Source organism: Carcharhinus amblyrhynchos, chromosome 20, assembly GCF_965287045.1.
Source record: "Carcharhinus amblyrhynchos chromosome 20, sCarAmb.v2.hapA, whole genome shotgun sequence".
Taxonomy (NCBI): Eukaryota; Metazoa; Chordata; class Chondrichthyes; order Carcharhiniformes; family Carcharhinidae; genus Carcharhinus; species Carcharhinus amblyrhynchos.
Window position 1 is genome coordinate 33,841,819 of NC_137343.1, and position 20,533 is coordinate 33,862,351.

The 20,533-nt window shown below is 40.6% G+C and overlaps 1 protein-coding gene across 2 annotated transcripts; it reads right to left on the bottom strand.

The window, feature by feature from the left end:
• Positions 1 to 5,625: 5,625 nt before the first annotated feature.
• On the bottom strand, positions 5,626 to 18,809 carry tbx5a (T-box transcription factor 5a). 2 transcript variants are annotated; one of them, XM_080208701.1, is made up of 9 exons: positions 18,749 to 18,809; positions 18,339 to 18,433; positions 16,718 to 16,837; positions 15,884 to 16,031; positions 13,802 to 13,954; positions 10,419 to 10,510; positions 9,035 to 9,258; positions 5,947 to 6,296; positions 5,626 to 5,898 (listed from the first exon to the last, which is right to left on the bottom strand). In XM_080208701.1, exons 2-9 carry the CDS (start codon positions 18,428 to 18,430, stop codon positions 5,710 to 5,712), a joined length of 1,368 nt encoding a protein of 455 aa, XP_080064827.1. In that variant the 5' UTR covers positions 18,431 to 18,433; positions 18,749 to 18,809; the 3' UTR covers positions 5,626 to 5,709. The 2 variants fall into 2 exon arrangements, with proteins under 2 accessions (XP_080064827.1, XP_080064826.1); XM_080208700.1 differs by having other exon boundaries at positions 5,626 to 6,296.
• Positions 18,810 to 20,533: the final 1,724 nt, after the last annotated feature.

A 20,533-nucleotide genomic window follows, 5' to 3' on the forward strand; every position in this document is an offset into this window, starting at 1 on the left:
ATGTGGGAGATTCTTCTCTGAACTGCCACTGAAAAGAACCAGAGTGAATTACTCCAATTTCCATACAAATTTGACACTTAAAATTTTTGGGGAGAATTCCAGCCAATATGTCTATGAATCTTTGCAGCCAATTTGTGTCCTCCTCACACATCTCCATCTAACCTTTTATCATCACAAATGTGGATATATTACTCTTAGAGGGTCAATCTTACCAAAAACATTCTAGGTGCCAAACAAGAATGAAAACAAGAGGAAATTGCACCCATTTTTCAATGAGCTTCACCAGATAATATGATTTTTGGTGTTGTCACAAACTTTCAGCAATGCCAAAAAAAAGATTGTGTGATTAGTTTTCAATGCTCAGTAAATATTCAATATCATGAAAAGTTCTTTGAAATTTATAGTGGGGTGCCACAGGGATCGGTGGTGGGACCCCAGCTAATATATATTAATGGTTTGGATGAGGGAACAAACACCTCAAAGATTGCAAATGAAACCAAGCTGGGCAGAAGGGTGAACTGTGGCAAGGATGCAGAGATCCTTCAGAATAATCTGGGCAGTTTGGGTGAGTGGCAGATGGCAGATGCAGTAAAGTTAGGATAAATGTGAGGTTATTTACTTTGGAAGCAAAAACAAGAAGGCAGATTACTATCTGAATGGTTGTGAATTGGGAGAGGGGACTGTGCGGTGGGACCTGGGTGTCCTTGTGCACCAGTCGCTGAAGGTAAGCATGCAGGTGCAACAGGCAGTAAAGAAGGCAAATGGTATGTTGGCCTTCATTGCGAGAGGTTTTGAGTACAGGAGCAGGGATGTGTTGTTGAAATTATACAAGGCCTTGGTGAAGCCACACCTAGAGAACCATGTGCAATTTTGGTCTCCTTTTCTGAGGAAGGATGTTCTTGCTCTCGAGAGAGTGCAGCAAAGGTTTACCAAGCTGATTCCAGGGATGGCGAGACTCATGATGAAGGAAAGATTGACAAGGTTAGGATTGTTTTCACTGGTGTTCAGACAGATATGGGGGGGATGTCATAGAGACTTATAAAATTCTAATAGACTCGACAGGTTAGATGCAGGGAGAATATTCCCAATGGTGAGGGAGTCCAGAACCAGAGGTCACAGTGTCAGGATTTGGGGTAGCTCATTTACGACGAAGATGAGGAGTCATTTCTTCACTTAAAGAGTGATAAGCCTATGGAATTCATTACCACAGAAAGCAGTTGATGCCAAAACCCTGAATGTATTCAAGAGATGGCTAGATATAGAACTTGGGGCGAATGGGATCAAAGGTTTTGGGGAAAAAGTGGGATTAGGTTTTTGAGTTGGATGATCAGCCATGATCATAATGAATGGTGGAATCCTGCTCCTATCTTCCATTTTTCCATGTGTCTATGTTTATATTTTATGCAGATTCATCAAAATTGTAGAAATAAAATATCTAGTTCAGCTCACTATCAAAAATATATTGACTGAAAGTAATTAAAGACTACAGAATAATTCAAAGCTCATGCTTTGTTGGCTGTTGCCATTGTAATTACTTTAGAATCTTTAGATTTATGTCAGTTGCAATTAGACAGTGCTGAACAATATTGCTGCTTTCAGCTTTAACAAAGGTCATCTGTACTCAGAACATCAGCTCTCTTCTCTCCTTACAGATACTGCCAGATCTGCTGAGATTTTCCAGCCTATTTTCTTTTGTTGCTTTCAATCAGGATCAAATAGCAATTGTTATGTGAGAATATTAATCCATGTTTAAGGCTTCTTTGATGGTCTGACCTATCTAATTTAACTACACAGATCGGAAATAACTCTGACTTCAATCTCTGACTTCTGCTCCCCTCATGGAGTTGTTAAGACTTTACCTTGGTCTCTTGAAAATGGTCCACAGGTCACTATCCCAGGATAGTGGAATCATCAAGACAATATATATGGACGCAGGATCAAGATGTCTCAACAGTTGAATAATCTGCTGCTAAATATCAAATGCGAATATGAGCTAAATGTCGAGGAAGTGGAAGCCACTCATGAATTCTAGGATAATAGGAAAAAAATTGCATCAGTTCATCATGGAAGAAATGAAATCAATTTTCATTAGGTTTGTTTGGTCAAGTGTTATACTGTATGTCACAATTAGAAACTAGACCCCTCCTTTGCATTTGCATTTCTAACAATTACTTATGAAGGATACAGATCATTTCAAAAATGTACATTTTCATGGCAAGACACACATCAATTTTCTGTATAAATATGTTGTATGCAGCAGAAAATTGTTACTGCCATGTAGAGAATGCACAGGTATCTTGTCCCTTATAATCATGTATTTCACAAAAGTTCTGAATGAGTATTCAACATTCTGCTAATGCCGCATCGTGATAAATTTATGCTGCTTCTTAAATTTTGCCACTTTGGATGGAGGAACTACAAAGGGATAGAGGGGTATTGAGTGGATTTTTAATACAAATAAATGCAAAGTTTAGAAACAGTGGAAGTGATTTTACAAATATTTTGTCTATAGTTTTGTACAGCTCTTGCATCTTCAAAACCAAGTATAACTCTCTTATGTATGATGAATGATCAGGTCTTAAAGGTTTGTAGAAAATAGAAAACCTACATTATTAAACACATCTTGCATCCTTTGGAAGAGGACTGGGGATGGCATAATTAGATTGTTACTTTTATACAGATCTGGAGTCATTTAACAAGATTGTATAAATGTGACTATGGTTCCGTTTGTGGATTTACAAACTGTCAGCAATTAGAAATGCAATTATCATCCAATGTAATTTACGTAATAACAGTAGAGTATTCCAAGTTAGTGAATGTTAAAAGGAAAAGTAATAATTAACAAATAATGCAATAGCTATCATAAAATATCTAGTTCTTTACCAATTTGACACATCAGTTAATTGTTCGGTTTAATCAAATACTATTTTATATCATGATTCATCAAATGAAAATATTATTTCCATTGATAGGTATGCATTTAAAATGACTGTATAACAGTTACAGAGATCTTGCATGTTATATTAGTTGCATTTTTGTGACTGATTATTTTCAAAGGGCTGCTTTTGTATTTCTTTTTAACAAGACTTATTTATTTACCGTGTGATATTTGTGTTTCTTGTGGCAAAATGCAGTTCAAAACTGATTACAGTTTAAAAAATAAAATCTATATAAATGTCCTTCACTGTGGAGAAATCTATCACATAAGTAACCACACAAGCCAAAAGCACACAATGTATACATTGATATGAGAACATTCCTGGGTTTTTGGTGCTCAGTTTTGAAGCATGATTAGCATGTTATGGTGTAGAGTTTTAGCAATGAAAGTTGCTTACAACAAAAAAAATTGAGAAACTTAAATATAAAGGCACTTCCAAAAAAATGTAGTTAGTATCCTTTCATCCTTATAGTTCATAACTACAATTACTACCGTTTGTGAATCAACCTGAACCCAGAAACACAAAGGCAGATATTCATATTAGCATGTTAATTGCATTTAATGTTATGAACATGATTTCACTATATTTTCTATACATGTTTGAGGTCATGAGATTTGATCTTTACAATATTTTACAGGCATGAGTATTTGACTTAATTAACCTATTCCTGGCAAGTCCCTATTTGTATGGATAGAGATTTAAAACATGGTGCCAGAGAAAAGGTAAGTCACTCAAAGATAGTATTTGAAGTTATTTCATTTCACTATATACACTTTTTTTTATTTACAATGAAGCATAATTGATTCCTCTCTTTTATACACCTAAGAACTTTCAATCACATTTCTATAACAACTTTTCTCTAACAATAAATCATTCTTAATACTCCAAAAACAAGCACTTTTAGGTTGTCCAACAATAAATACTATTGACCAGAAAAACACTAATAATTAATACAAGCAATTTCTGCACTTTGTTCATGTTGAATAAACAGTTACTTATTGCTTGATACATAACTTAAAATATTATTCTTTGCCTTATGATGTAAACACCTGTATTGCTCAAAAGTGGAGACTAAACTTTGATACTAAGAATCACATGACCAAAATATAATACATATATAGCAGTTATAGGGTATCTGTATAAAACATTTACTATATGTGAAACAAAGAATGTCTGTGGGCTCTCCATTATTTACATCCATTAATTTTTGCATGTACCTACGTTGAGTTGTCCCATTGTTTCCTAACTCTAGAAATAGGCCGAGAAGTTAACACGGTGCACTTTCCCCCACATTCCCTAATCTTGTCTATGTTTAAAGCAAGTAACACCATCCTAAATTATTTCTGATGTGAAAGGCAGATGTCTGCACGCTGAAGTATTAGTGTATCCTCAATATCATTCCAGTTTGATGGACCTCAATGACTATCTTATTGTATTCTGGAATTTATTTCTATTCTCAACAATTGTCACGCTAATGAAGCAGGGTGGCTGAGATAAATGGTGGAATTTTTTCAATATTAAATTCAATATTTTCTTTTTGTGGCTTCCTGCTTATGGTCTTAATATTAACTTGTATAAATTAGAATAAGGTGGTAGTCATGTGAAATTCCTACTTATGCATTTAGTCACTCAGTGTTGCTATTTCTTTAATGACATAGGAGGACTTGATTCTCTTCCATCCTCCACCACTGCTATGTATATAGTACTTCTTCATATTTGTTTTGATTGGTGCTTATTTTGGAAATATTAAAGCTGTAAGTGTAGTAAATTGTCACATTAATTGCATAAAAAGTGCAATTTCCGAGTCAGAAGGCCTCATAAACGTTTTGCTTGGCATAGTTCACTATAAACACTTCTGGTAACACTTCAGAATAATTACAAAACAAATTTAATGATAACTACCCAAAGAAGTGGAGGTAAATACTTTCTTCTTTTGGTGACATGTGTGCACGTGCAGGTGTCAGCATGTAGAAATCTTCCAGCACTAATTACTCTGGATCTTGTCTCTTCAACAGCACCACATATGTTTATAGCAACAACAACATTTAAAGGGAAGACTAGTTCAACAGCAGGAAATTTCATTCACCTTGCTGATGATTCTTCTATTTGTATGTTAACAATCGTGCAATGTTCTTTCACAACTCAGAAATATTAACTATACAATGCAGAGAGTCATCCACCAGATGGAACCCTTCACTCCATTTTTTCTTGCGAATAATCAATTTCAATATCATTTAAATAAATAGCCTGTGCTTGTGTGAGTGCGTACAAGTGTGTGTATTTGTGCATATAAATGTGTGTACATGTGTACAAGTTTGTGTGTGTGTACATGTGTATGTGTGTTGTCTGTGCATACATGTGTGTACAAATGTGGGCGCATGCATGCATTCATGTATGTGTGTGCATACAAGTGTGGTTATGTGGGCAAGTATTTGTGTGTGTGCATACATGTGTGTATGTGTACATGTTTGTATATGCACACATGTCAGTGCACACTTACAAGTGTATGTGTGTACATATATTTATGTGTCATACATGTATGTGTGTATACGTGTGTGTGTGTGGGTGTGTGTAGGTGTGTGTACATGTGTGTGTACATGTTTGTGTGTGGGTGAGGAGGGAGAAATATTTCAAATATATCTTTTTTATAAAGTTTTGTCACTTGAAAAGTACAGTCCGTCTTGGTGTTTTTAAATATTACTTGAAACAATGTCCAACTTCAACAAATGCAAACATTCATGAATGTCAGATCAATGGAGAGTTCTTTGAATTAGCTGTTTTCAGTCCATTCGGGCACTATGCCCACTCCATGTACTGAGTGGTATTGATGTGGTGAGAGGGTTCTTGACATGCCATGTGGATACAAGTAGTCAGCAGGTTGAAGATTGCTTGCAGACTGGATCCCAGCTTGAGGGGCACACGGCCGGACTATGGGCTGGCGAGAAACTGAGCTCTGATGCTGAAACATGTTGTGGGTGTCTCCTATCTGCGGAGACGTGTGGTTGGCAACTCCAGAAATGCGAGGCATTAATGGGCTGGATGTGAAGTGTGCTGAGAAGTGTTGGTAGGGCAGTCTGTCCATGGGTTGCATTGTAGTCACTGTGCAGCTGCTGTACGAGGGAACAGTGGCCCACGTGTTACAATTAATGTCATCGAGGCTGGAACTGGGGTCCGTGTCTGCTGTTGAGCCAGCGTACATGCATGCTTGCCGCTGTGCTGAGTCAGTCCTATAAGAGGGAGTAAGACTTTGCTGTTGGGTATAACTTGAGGACCTGTAAAATGGGTCATCCTCTGGAGGGGAGCTTTCTATGTACGACTTCTTGTAAGGATGTTCTGTCGAATTGCAATCTTCTTCAACTGCTTTTATGAATAAACCAGAGCAGAATAAAATTTCAGTTAATGATCAATCACTGCATAAAACAGCATAAACATTATTCAGCTATTAGCAACATTGTGGCATTGGTCAATAAATGTGATGGCAATGTTCTTGGAAATAGAAACACAGAGAGTAGGAGCGTGAGTAAGCCATTTGGCTTTTTGCACCTGCTTTGTTATTCAACATGATCACCGCTGATCCTTTATCATAATACCATACTTCAGCACACACCCCATATCCCTTGACAACTTTAGAGTCTGGAAATCTATCCATTTCCTTCTTAAATATATTCAGTGGCTTGGTCTCCGCAGCCTTCTGTGGTAGAGAATTCCACAGGTTCACCACCCTCTGAGTAAATAATTATCTCAGTCTAAAAGGCCTACCTCATATCCTGAGACTGTGATTCCCTTGTTTGAGACCCTCCATCAAGAGGAAGTAACATCCCTATATCAAGCCTGTCCAGCCCTGCCAGAATTTTATACTTTTCAATGTAATGCCCTCTCATTCTTTGACCAGCAATGCTATGTGTGCACATCTCAGTCATGTGAGAATTGGAAATCCACTTCTCTCTGGTCACTTCTGAGTTAGAATCTTGGTTTCAAGCCCCACTCTGGATCTCTGAGTATAACATCTTCACTGATGCTGAGAGAGTGCTGCACTGTCAGCGGGCAATCTCTTCAATGAGACTGAAGCTTTTTCTGCCCTTCAGGTGCAGTCAAAAGATACCATGGCAATGATCAGACAAAAGCACCCGCTGGTGCCCTCAACAATATGTATCCTTCAATCAATATCATCGAAACATCTGACACTGAACTAGTAACCTTGAGACCCAGGGCAAGATCTGGGGATCTGGATTCAAATCCCACCATGGTGGATGGAGAAATTTAAATTCAGTAAAAAGAAAATCTGGACTTACAAGTCTAACAATGATCATGAAATCATTGTTGATTGTTGGAACAACCCATCTGGTTCACTAATACCTTTAAAGGAAGGAAATCTGTTGTCCTTATCCGCTCTGGCCTACACGTGACTCCAGAACCACAGCAATGCGGTCAAAGATGTGAGGGTTAGATTGCTTGGCCATGTTAAGTTGACCCTAATGTCAAGGGGATTAGCAGGGTAAATATATGCGGTTGTGAGAAAAGGACCTGGGTGGAATTGTGGTTGGTGCAGACTCGATGGACCGAATGACCTCCTTCTGCACTGTAGGGATTCTATGATTCTAATGTGGCTGACTCTTAAATTCCCTCCAAAATGGAGGGCAGTTAGAGATGGCAATAAATGTTAGCCCAGCCAGCAATGCTCACATCCCATAAATGAATCATCTTAAAATATCACATGCTGTTTGTCCATCTAGCTGGGTGCAAATCATTTGCTCCATTTCCTATATTCCAGCATTGGCTAAGCTTTAAAAGTACTTCACTGGTTGCATTGAGATTCTGAGATATGCTATCGAAAGGCAGCCCCACTCAACATCTCCAACACGTACAGACATTGATATTTCATCAACACTGAATTAACAAACACTTTCTCCAAACAGAAGTAAAAGCTGCAGCAGTTTTTGAAGCTAAATTTGCTTCACCAGCCTTGTTACACGTGGGCCAATCTCTTTTGTTAGTCAGGAGTTTGGGGTCCTGGGCAACATTTTCCTAAAGTGATATTTCCACCAGCTTATCATCGCAGGCAAAAGCTATCCCTTGCCTTCCAGGCAATGACTGAAATGCACTTGCAGGTAAAACAAGATGTTGACAAGTCCAGCCTGTGTGAGGTGGAGTTTGGAAGATGACATTGCGCTATTCAGGTCACAGCATTCCAGCTTGCCACTGGAGCCCTGGGAGTTGTTTATTTTTTGACATTTGAGAGGAAAAGATAACTGGCTATTTAGAGAAGCCACCCACACGAGAGACATTTAAATCTCTCAGTGGGAACTTGTAAGGCAGATGACAACTTGTTAGTCCATTCTGTTGTTTCCTCTGCCAAAGGATACAATGGATCAGGGTTATTAGAAGTGGGGAGTAGCTCATTTCTAATTTGATTGAACATCCCTCCTTCCATGGTGTAAAATGTGCAGTGGTAGTGACAAGCCACTGACCCTAAATTCACACTGAAAAGTGTCCTCGTCACTTGAAGTCTCACAACACCAGATTAAAGTCCAACAGGTTTATTTGGAATCATGCATTTTTGGAGCACTGCTCCTTCATCAGGTGAAAGGTGATCACTCACCTGATAAAGGAGCAGCACTCTGGAAGCTTATTATTCCAATTAAACCCATTGGACTTTAACATGGATTTTTTACTGTGCCCACCCCAGTCCAACGCCAGCATCTCCACATCATGGCTAGCCACTTGAAGCAAAGACTTATGTAGGACATGGGCATCACTAACTACTCCACATTTATTGCCCATCCCTAGCTGCCAGAGGGCAGTTGAGAGTCAACCACATTGTTATGGCTCTGGAATCACATGTAGGCCAGACCAGATAAGGATAGCAGATTTTCTTCTCTAAAGGACATTAATGAACCAGATGGGTTTTACCAAGAATCGACAATGCTTTTATGATCATCTAGAGATTCTTAATTCTGGATTTTTAAAATTGAATTCAGATTCCACTACTTGCCATTTTAGGATTTGAACCCAGGTCCCCAGAACATTAGCTGACTTTCTGGATTAATAGTCTAGTGGTAATACACCAGGCCATGGCCTTCCCAAATCTGTCTCACCTTTCCTCTTGGTGCAGTGGTAGAGCGGGCTCTGTTCAGGACACAGTGAGTAGGGGTTGGGTGGCAGTAACTCCTGAGTCGAGCTGGAAACCCCATTCTCGCACTGGTACTGGGAGCACAGGCTGTTGGACACTGGCAACACTCGCACCTCTCCACTGAACTGATTGGCCGTCGACCCCACACGTTGCCTGACCGTGCTCCTGGGGACCACAGGGTATTCTTTACTGTAACCATATTACAAAATACAAACACCTTGAAATTCAAAGGGGAAAAATAAAGACGCCATTTGGTATTTCAGTCCGCAGCGCTTTGTTGTACAGTTCGGGTGACTTTATGATTGAAGTTGTATATGGGCTTTGCCGTCCTCTGAAAATCACAATTGAACCATTTAAGAAAACCGTCGAAGTGATTCTGCCTATTCTTGTCATCTCTCCCCACCAATCTTCAGGGGCTATGGGCTAAGTGGGGACTAGCTAGGGTACATACATGAGATTGTGCAGATAGGGCCTGAGTGGAATTGTGGTTGGTGCAGACTCGATGGGCCGAATGGCCTCCTTCTGCACTTTCGGGATTCTATGAAGTGTGGGGAAGTAGAACTAACTGGATTGCTCTTTCAAGTAACTAATACTCGCATGATAGGTCGATTAGCCTCCTTCTAGATCCTATGTTTCTTATTGTTCCAAGTAAATGTACTCGACTTGCATTCCACCAATGCAACCAATTACACCTGGGTCCGGTGCTTGCTTCTGAAATATATTTGGGCACGCACTCACATTCAAGGCTTTGGACACTTGTGGATCGAGACTTTGCCTCAAAAGTCTGGGCGACATCACGCAGACTAAAAACCAAGATTGACCGCATGTGATATGTCTACAATAGCAATTCGGCGTACCGGTCAGTCTCATAACTCACACGTGAACGAAGGAAGATTGACTTAAGTCGAAAGAGCATTTCGTTTTCCAAAATCGAGTGTTAATTGTTCGTTACCTACCGAATTAAAATCGGTCCGGCGTTTAAAGGCCGAGACAATATAGCCACAATACAAAATTGGCTTTATTGGTTGTTTCAACATTCTAAGCCGCTAGGTGAATGCAAACTATTTTTTTCAATCTTTAGAACGCGTTCAGCCATCTCAATATATCTACACGAGGTAACGGGGCAATGAACGTTCTAACCGAGTCAGTGGATGTGTGAGTACACATTACAATCCCTACAGCGCTAAATGGAAAAGGCATGTGGAGCAAGTTACTGATATCAAGGAGATTTGATTATAAGTGAAACAGCTAGATTGAACTGAGTTCAGTTCTATCTCACCCCTGGCCAAATCTTCCTAGTCCCTGTTCTGGACTGTGTACCGTGTGCGGTTTATGTTCGTGTGCCTTACCTTTGCATTCGGGACATTCTGTGCAGCTCCATGTCATCGCTCCCTCGAAATCCCTTTGCAAAAGGGTTATTCTCGATCTTGAGTTGAGTAATCTATATTAGAAATTAGAACGGCGTTAAATATTTGATGTCGCGTTAAAAGTAAAACACTGGCCCGCTTAAAAAAAAATCCCCTGCTCCCCTTATGAAATCTAACCGTGGTGCAACTTGAGGAACGAGGTTTAAAACTGCCTATTCTACTCTTTTTGGACACTTCAATGGAAAAGTGCCTGCCCCCTCCCGCACACTCCTAATATTAAACCATACGCTAGCGTGGAGTGGGATTGCAGACAGAACTTTATAGACCCCAGTGAAGCCGGTAGTAAAATTGTAGGGAGCAGGAATTGAGTCCGTTCGGGGGTGGGGGGGGGGGGGAGGTGTTTACCACGGATGGGATACAAACCTTATCATTAGGTTTGCATGTACAGGATGTGGCTTGATGTTTGGTCTGATGAGATAGTCATCGGGAATCTCCTGCACACATCGAAACTTTACCTCCAATGGGAAGCCTCAAAGCACTGGAGTTCGACTTTGGTGAAATTTAATTGTTAGCCTCGTTCAAAGAAGTGTTCTACAAAGTGCCCAACCAGTTCAGAAGACTTCCTGAGGATACACATACACATATGAAAAATACTTGTCCTCTCATGCACTCCAAGCAGACGTGTTCAAATTGGTTGAATTGGTTGGAGGTTGGTTGAGAGTATAGGTTCTGCCAGGTGGCAAGACAAACTCCACAAACAGGTCAGGGGAAAGGTATCCTCAATATAATTACCACCCGGGTCAGCAGCCAAACGAATGAGACATTAAGTAAAAATTAAGGTATATTGAACCCTGCGTTTAACAGTCTTTCAAATGATCATATCCGTGACAAATTAATAAGACGCCAAGGACGAAACCTCGCCAACAGTCCATATTTAATTTGACAAACTGATAGGCAAGTGATTCAAGCATCTAAAACGCGTGCAGTACATAGGCTGGACGCCCCTTGCCTATGAAGAAACGCGTGTTCAGTTCAGACATTTAACTTTCCTCATTTAGTGTTTTACGCCACTTGCAAGTTATGTGGTGGTTTCTGGAAAGGCAATCGTCGGAAAATTCGTTTCCAACCACATCGAACGCTCGCTAATGTTTTCCATGTGGCTCAAGTTAACCGAGTAGCCGCGGGGCAGTCCCGCCTTTGCCGACAATAACCCTCACTTTGTCTCTATAAATCTCAGGATTTTCTGCTTAAACTTAAAGCGTTGGGCGCTGTTGTGAAATCATCCCGTCCGTTCATATCGGGTGATACACCAGTCAGGGGAGGAAGCTTCCCGGATCAACCGGGGGAATTTCGAGTGGATATTATTAAACGAACAAATTCCACCACCGCCCCCCCACCCTCCAAAAAAAAGCAATTTTCATTTGATAAATTACTTTACATTTCAATCTTGTTGGGTAAAGGCGAATACTCCGTCCGGATCCCAATTCCCAAGGCAACACATACTATTTTTGATTTCGAAAAATTGCACCTTGGAAAAAGTCACGTTATGTATCTAATAACACGATATTGCAGAGAATATTTGTAACCTGTAATTAATTTAGAAAATAGTCTATGTAAAATTGTGATATCAAGTATAACGCGTGTCTTCTTGCCATTTTCATAGTATATGTTAACCGTTTTTTAAAAATGCTCACCAAAATCAGATCCGCCGATCTGACTGATCATTTTAGATTTACATACAGGTCGCATATCAAAAAGAAACGCCGGTGAGACCGAAACCTGACTTTATGCATCTTTCCATTCTCGTCTTTAATTTAGACGGTCAAAAAATGTGGTAAGCACAAAGCTTTAAAATGATGGGATCTTTTCCACACAATTCTATTGTGTGTGTATGAGATGGAATCGCCCCACTGTTCGCTAAATACTTGGGAGGAGACTGTCGCAGTAAGATCCAAGTTTAGGTGGCTTCAATTTGACGCATTTCCCGGGGAAACTGAGCATTCGGACAATGGGTACACGAGGGTTCAAAATGATTTGGGATACGGCCACATTATTTAAATGCCTTCTTTTAATGAAACCTACATGAGTTAATTCCCCTCGATAACGATACTAACATTTTCCAGCCCGCTGGAATTCACGTCTCATTCCCAGATAATTGGGATTGTGTACGCTTTTAAGAAACAAGCTCTGGAAAAGTGAACCTGCAACGAAATCTCTGTAGGCAAGGCAGGACAATCTTCCACCTCCAAAGGATCACTTTCATAAAGTTAGGTATTAAAAAAAAACGCAATTCAATATAAAACGCATGGACTTCTTGCAATACTTCCCATCACAGAAAATCATTTTTTTCAGCCAAAATAGCCCAAATGCTACAGAATCTTGGGTTTGAGAGTTGTGGGTTCGTGGTTATGCAATCTGTGCATGTATTTTTAATAAAATGATACATGCTAGTTCCCTTCCACTTTTCATGGACAACATTTTAAAAGTCCTGGCTAGTTTCTCTGTGAAGTTAAAAGTGATTCCGACTGCCGGGAGTAAATGTTTGCCGCATTTCCGAGTCTGCAAGTGTTAAAACGGCACGTAACTGCCATTGAGCGGAGCTCTCAAATAAAGCGGTCCGGGGACCAACAGATGGTTAAATGACACCTCACCAAAAGTGATTCCTGATCGATGAAACTTTAACCCTCAACTAATTCCACGTTTTTTTTAAACAGAGGCGGAAATTAAAAATTAGACCAGGCTGCTCATATATATCGGGAGTTATTAAAATCTCCCCTTAAAGCGCCCCCCACTCTAACAAACCTTACAGACGGGAAATGTCTATATTGAAGTCGAACCGCAAATGTTCGATGCATGAAATAAAACTCGAAAATAATCACTATACACAGCAGCTTCATTGAAATCCAAAAGGAGCGAAGAACTTTCTGAAGGAGTTAATTATTTATTAGTCTGCACTTTCCTTTTTTCCAGACTCTCTATCCCAGTGTTAATCCATGTTATTGTTTCCAGATGTTCGCGGACCGCATTGTTTTATACTGCTCCATGCAACAACTTATACACGCGAATCTCTAAACCTTCGAATAGGCAGATGGCCGTGTATCAAATTAACAACTGAAGAACGGTTCTAAAACTATAGGCACCCCGGTTTACAATGCGACCCAGGAGCAAGGGAAATCTGCGTGTATCATGCAACTTGGCGAGAGTGTAGCCCAAGTCCCCGGTGGCCAGGTTATTAGTAAGGACATGATGCTGGATGTTGCATTCATTCTCAAGCAGTGCGTTCAAATACAAGCATTTGAAATTGCAGAGGTGTGACTTGAGCGAATGGTTTCTGGAAGGTTCCAGCTCGCTCGGTAGATGCCTACCTTGTGGTTCTGGTAGGAGGTCACCGCGATAAAGGCGGTTTCGGAGAACGCGTGGGTGCAGAATGCTGTGTTCTTGGAGCCGAATCCGTTATTTTCGTCCGCCTTTACAATGTGCAACCTGGGCTGGTATTTGTGCATGGAGTTTAGAATAATCTACAAGGGTGAAGAAGAAGAGAAGAGAACACACAAATGCAGTCATTTTAGTATCCCTTCCTCCCGCACCAAAACCGTTTCACATTTGCATTAGCATTTTTTGGCAACTTTATTAAGGGGAGTCTGCTCTAAGGGAAACTTGTGCCTGGTTTTCTTTTTCCACAATGGGAGAAGGGGACAGTAACTGGTACAGATGAGTAGGAATTGAAGGCCCGTTTTACTGTGAGCCCACTGGCTACATTTTAAAATTTTTAAAAAACTATGTTTTAAACATCCCTCTACCTTTCACTCCCTCCTCAATTCCATGATATTCCTAATTTGAATTGTAACAGGTTGCAGCCAACATGTACAGATATTTGGGGATGGGTGCGGATTTGCACAGAGTGTGGCACCGCTTTTGTTTAATATTTGGTAGCATCTTAATCTGCCGCCCCCCAGTAAGAATGTTCACCTCTTGGAGACATTTTGGAGGTGGAAGGGGGGAGGATGTGGGTGGGGGGTGGTGAGAATTTTGGTTGCAAATCTGTGTGGTATCAAAGTGGCTTTCTAAAGACTTCTTTCTCCAATTATTCTAAGATCGTAAAGATTGTTGGTGGAGGGGATTGGGGGTGGGGGTCGGAGGAGAGGGGGGAGGGAATCTGGCGACAGAAAGACGCTGCCTGTCCCGCCATCGCAGACCCTGCAAGTCATCTCTACTCGGAACCTTCCTCATCTTTCAGACTTAGTCAAATTGCTTTGACAGCCCCGTAAGCCCTAGACATCAGTGGCGAACGATCTAATGATTTTTAATTTCATTACATCCCTCTTAATTGAGAGGCTACCAGTACTGGTTTCATCTAGCAATTTGTTAAATGAATTTCTCATTGTTGCCCCCCATCCGTTTGTTTAGAGGGGTCCTTGCATTCGCAGTCTTTTCACAGTAGGGAAGGCGGCCTTCCACCCATCGCAAGGCAGTTTCCAAGGCTACCGTTACCTAACGAAGTGCTTGATGTCTGCCAAGCACAGTTCCTTGTTCTGGTAAACAAACCAGGGGAAACCCTGGCGAAGGCGCCTCGAACCTATTCGCGCTCTGCTTCCCTTTCCTAACCTGTGTTCTCAGCTCCAGGTAAAGCCCACAGATTACACAGAGCCTGCTGTCAGTACTGGCCACTTTAGGATACGCTTTTTCGAAGTGTGTTTTTTTTGTATATCAAACGGTGGGGTGAGGGTTGGGGAGGGGAGGAGGAGGAGGGGGTACATTTTACAATCAGGAAGTGCTTTCAGAAGATTTTATTCGGCCAACAGGAGTCAAAATACAAGAGAATGGCCGATCCTTTACAATGCAGCGATACATATTCAGTGCATTGTACAGGATTCCTAAGCCTGGCTTAGCAAAGGCCTTCTCCCATAATGCTCTTATTGTTTATGTCATTGCAGACCTCCCCATCCCATAATACACAGCAGCAGCACAGTGAGGCAATGTGCAGTCAACTTCAGGTGGAGAGGAAAGGCTCAAGCCTCCAATGATGTTGTGGCTAAATAAAAAAAACACTCGCCAACCCTCCACTGCAGCTGAAATCGCAGCTTGGTCAACATCCATTTCGAATAAATGAATAAATATTCGCCTTACACTAAATGTTTTGCCAACATGATCACCGCAGAACTTTCTTATTAACCCTTGGTAGAATTTGCGCCACCTAATTGAATCAATACAAACGGCAATACCCTTTTCAACATCAACCGCTCTAGATGCGTTTACTTTTAGGACCAATAACTTTCGATAATACTTAATACTTTCCCCCCCCCCCAGTTTCAATAATGCTCAGTACTATTTTGCACCCAGGATCCGCTCGATTGAAAAATTGTACGGTTTGAAGACAAAAAAAACGGACCTCTTCGGCCGTTAATGGATATAAAGAGAATTTAAAATACAGGTAAGTACGCACTTACGTGCCCGAAGGGATCGAGATGGTTATTGGTGAGTTTGAGCTTTTGGAAGGAGACTAGCTGTCTCATCCAGTGGGCCCCGGTGGCAGGTGAATCTGGGTGAACGTACAACCTGCCTGGCATTGCAGGCTCTGCTTTCCCAGTCACAGACCTTGCGGAAATAAAACATGGGAAACGGGTTGATTACTCGGAAGTTCAACTCCAACAATTTGCCATCAGTTCGGAAACGGATTTGAACCTGGCCCGGAAAATATACCATATAAATATTATTACCATTAAAAACAAACAGATGACATTCTCTACGTTATATATATTGGAACCATATTACACAAAGGTCGTTAATGAGTGGATAGTTCCAGATACTTAAGAGGAACTGCTATATTTAACTGAGAGAGAGAAACTTGGCGTACTGCAAAACTTCTGATCTCTGATTCAAATAGTCTGTCCATTTGTATTTATGCTTAGTTAAACGCAATGGGACATATTTCCTCATTCATTTCGTGCTTGTATTATTTAAGAACATTGACATAATAATATTCCAAATAAGTCACCCTTACGAAATAATTAAATTTTTATGCGATATTGAACAATACAATCTACACGATGCCATTGAGACGCCGATCATTTATCAATTTAGAGTCTTTTTTTTCCTGCTTCTTATCCAGGAGGTGGGACGATGCTGTATTATACCGGGTAACGTTTTTAAACAACTCACATTCGCATCTCAACCACTGATACCATGATAACCCTGAATCTATGGAAGCCAACCGCCTTTCACTCTGCCCAATAAGTGATAAACCAGAAGCAAAAAATAAAAAAATGCCGCCCAGCACTTACCACTTATTATCAGCGAACTTGTAGCGGTGATCATCCGCTGGCACAATGTCCATTAGGAGTATATATTTTGTTTTCGGATTTAACCCGGTCACCTTCACTTTGTAACTAGGAAACATGCGCCTGAAAAAAAGTGGAGAGGGAGGCTAAACCATTTTTGTACATTAATAATAAAGTGCAAAATGTTCACTCCGGCAAAAATGAATACATAGGCTCAAAATAATTAAACATGTTATTTAATTCAAATGGCATACCCATCGCTGTTATGTATTTGTGTTTAGTAAAATACAATAGGACATATTTCCTCATTCATTTCGTATTTGTATTATTGAAGAACAATGATAGACAGTAATATTCCAAATAAGTCGCCCTGACCAAAGCTGCCTCGCTGTGCTCAGTATTTGCTGTCAATTTTTTTTATTTTGAATGCACTTAAGAAGCCAACTTGTGAGAAAGGCAATTGTTCACTCTGAAGAAGACACAACACGGTGTGTAATTCATGTGCAGAGTAAACACGGACTATGAGAGCCGTGTTTAAACCGGCGGCGTTAATGCACAAGTGGCACACACACGCACACGCACACACAAACATGGCTTCGATCGCGGCCTAATTTGTAACATGCAGACAAAGTCTAATGCGTCGCCTTACTGCATCAAGGAATGACTGCTGGGTACAAATGTTCGACGAGTTTACAAAATACTCTTGGAAAACAAAACTGGCCGTGATTTTAGTCGGTTAAGAGCCTCACTGGAAGTGAACTAAAGAGCTTTTTTAAAAAAAATTGAATATCTGGATTTCTTGTCTTGCCGAATCATCCCTAAACATCTGGAATATATGTAGATCTTTATAAATATTTATCACTCGTTCATCGTAAATGGGATGAAAATGAAAGGCCTCGAGGGAGTATGTTGTGTGCTTGCAAAAAAACAATGCATTTTAGGACAACGGGGTAGGCATCAGTCTTGTGGAGAATCTCCCAGCGCCGCCTGTTCGAATGTCCTGCAGTTCCCTCAACCTGCAACTTTGCGACTTATTTGCAATATAACTGTGGGTAAGTTCTCCAAACTCGGAATAAACGGGGGAATTTTCCGTCTCTAAACATGACATAGAACAGGACGATCTCATATAAATAATGCATTTTATTGTATCGAGTTCTGCTCCTTAAACACATGTTCCTGTAATTCTGTAACCATAGGAGATTTTTGTTTTGATAACTGTACTGTAGTTTCCATAGACTAAGGAGAATCAAAATGTACCTTTCGGAAGCCATTATTGAACCCTTTTATTTACAACTCATAAAAGAATTGGCTGTAACCTCATGGCTGGCAGGTTCTGCTCTCCCCAGTCACTTTAAATATTTCATATTAAAAATTGATTAACCTCAGCCTAACCAATGTTGTGCATTGCCGCTATTATCTATCATATTCCCCCCTCTTCAGAAACACTTAAAGATTTCCCTCTGGGACCCCAAAAGGGTTTTGAATAGTCCGAAAGGAGTTCTATCCACGCCGAAGTTTAAGTAGTCGAAATGATTTCATTTTGGAATCACCGTGGTGCGATGAGGACTCCAGTCATTGTAAACACTGGCGGTTATTGTATTTCAGTCGGCGGATGGGCCCTTACCTTCCTGCTTTAGTAATGATCATCTCAGTCCCGACCTCGTGAAATTTTAACCACAGCTCCCGTTCGTGCAGATAAACCTTGATACCTTCCATGCCCTACAACAAGTGGGGATGGTAATTAATGCATGACTATTGTCAAAGTGCAGCAGAAATAAATGCAATCCAAAGGGTTAATGCAAAGATATCTAACCGCATTTAAGTATGCTGATCGAGTGCATTGTAAGTTATAATCCAAAAATCTGCAATAGGGTTAACAGATCAAACCTGCGCGTACACCAAAGGTGTCAGAGATACATTTCTCGACATATACATGCAACACCTAGTTGTTACTCGTGTTCAGCAATAACGTGCACTTGCTGTGTATGGTATGCTGCACATGGTTTTGTCAGTGTTGGGGTGTCGAACACCAACCTGTTGAGTATATGTAGCTTGTTGTGGGGAGGGAGGTTTGCTGGCGACCCCGAGCTGGCAGTCCTGTTTACTTTCAGATGAATGCTCCTTGGGCTCGGGCTCGCTGTGCGCTGTTGCTGACAGCCCGAAGCTTTCCTCCGTCTCCGCCATATTTCGCCACACAATCCTTGCAAAAGAGGCACCAAATAGTAATAAATAAAACCCCAAGCACTGCCAGGTAAATGTTATAAACGTACAGCGAGCATCACACAACAGAACTTCCTCCTGCCAAATACACAGAAGGAAAAAATAAAAAGCTTAGAAGGCGCCAAAAGCAAAAAAAAGGGAGGGAGGGGGTGAAACGCCCTTAAACAAGAGCAATTTTCTAACCGGGGGTACTAAACTAGGTATTACAGGATGCAGGCCTTTTATATTAAGTTATGGAAAATTGAAGGGGGGGGGGGAGATAATGTCAATCTTAAGCTGACTCCAAAAGATAAATGAGGTATTCACGAAATTCGTCTGGACTTCTGGAAAGAGTAATAAAGATAAGATTCCAGGCAGCTTTTGAGCAACCGTTTGATTGGAGTATAAGCAGCAATTACATTTCCTCGACTTTACAGACCCGTGTTTTGTGTGGTACACCAACTTCTTCCACTGTTTCTTTTTTATTGCCCTGTTTAAGTGTCGGTAGCCTTCGACATTAGCCGGAGGTTGTAGCGGTGCTGTTACAAAGACTATTGTTTCCCCCCTCCCTGACACTGGTGCATTCACTTACGGTAACACTCCGAATTAGGAAACCCACCGAGCACGTGATTGTGTGTAGTTTGCAAAAGTGTGTGTGTGTATGTCTGTGTCTGTGTCTGTGTGACCTCTTGAAAAGCAAAATACTCGAGACGACCTTTTTTTCCTCCCAAGTGAGACAGAGTTTTAAAATCTAAAATTAAAATCGTTGTTCAACTTAAAACGACCCCCCCAACCGACTAATAGAAGTAAATTATGATTGTACTGATATATTCAAGGAATCATTCAAACGCGCTATTTTGCCACTGCTATGGTGTATAATTGTGAGTCAATTGTTGCATTAGCCAAGAATTGACAGCTACTTTCATTTGGGAGACGAACTGACAGCCAGTCAACATTTCCTGCGTCCTCATTTCTAATGGTTAAAAGAATTCACTGTCATGAAGTATAAAAGTATGAAGAACATTTAAAAAAACCCTGCATGCAGCATAATTTCGCATGATCTCGCTTAACCGTTTTAGAGTTTGTTGAAACTGAAATAAATTAAACATACTGAATGCTTCTAGCTCAACTCTACTTAAACTAGGCCCCGTGTTGATAACATGGGAAGGCTCAGAAGAGGATTACAATGTGAAATTATATGGGCCAGATTTGCCCTGGTTATGAGACATCCACTGCTATTTATGTAGATTAAATATACATTTCCTCGGCTCCTCACACGATCAATTTGATACAGACCCGTCGACATAAACACACTAATGTAGAATCTTTTAGTTACCAGTATTCTTAATATTGCTTGGATGTTAATTTATGAATTACTCGGAATTTTTGATTTCTACCTTGGTGTTGGGCTTTAAATGCGAGAGAGCATTCTCATGGGTCTTTAAACTGTGCACTTAATTAGCCATGCGTTTTAAGCATTGGGATACCGTTATAAATAATTCACACCAATCACAAAACATAGCGTGCGGATCTGTAATCTACAACATTAACTTGCAAAAACCGAATTATACTGAGGGTAAGATGCTATGAATGCACCACATGTTTCAAACAGTATGCAGT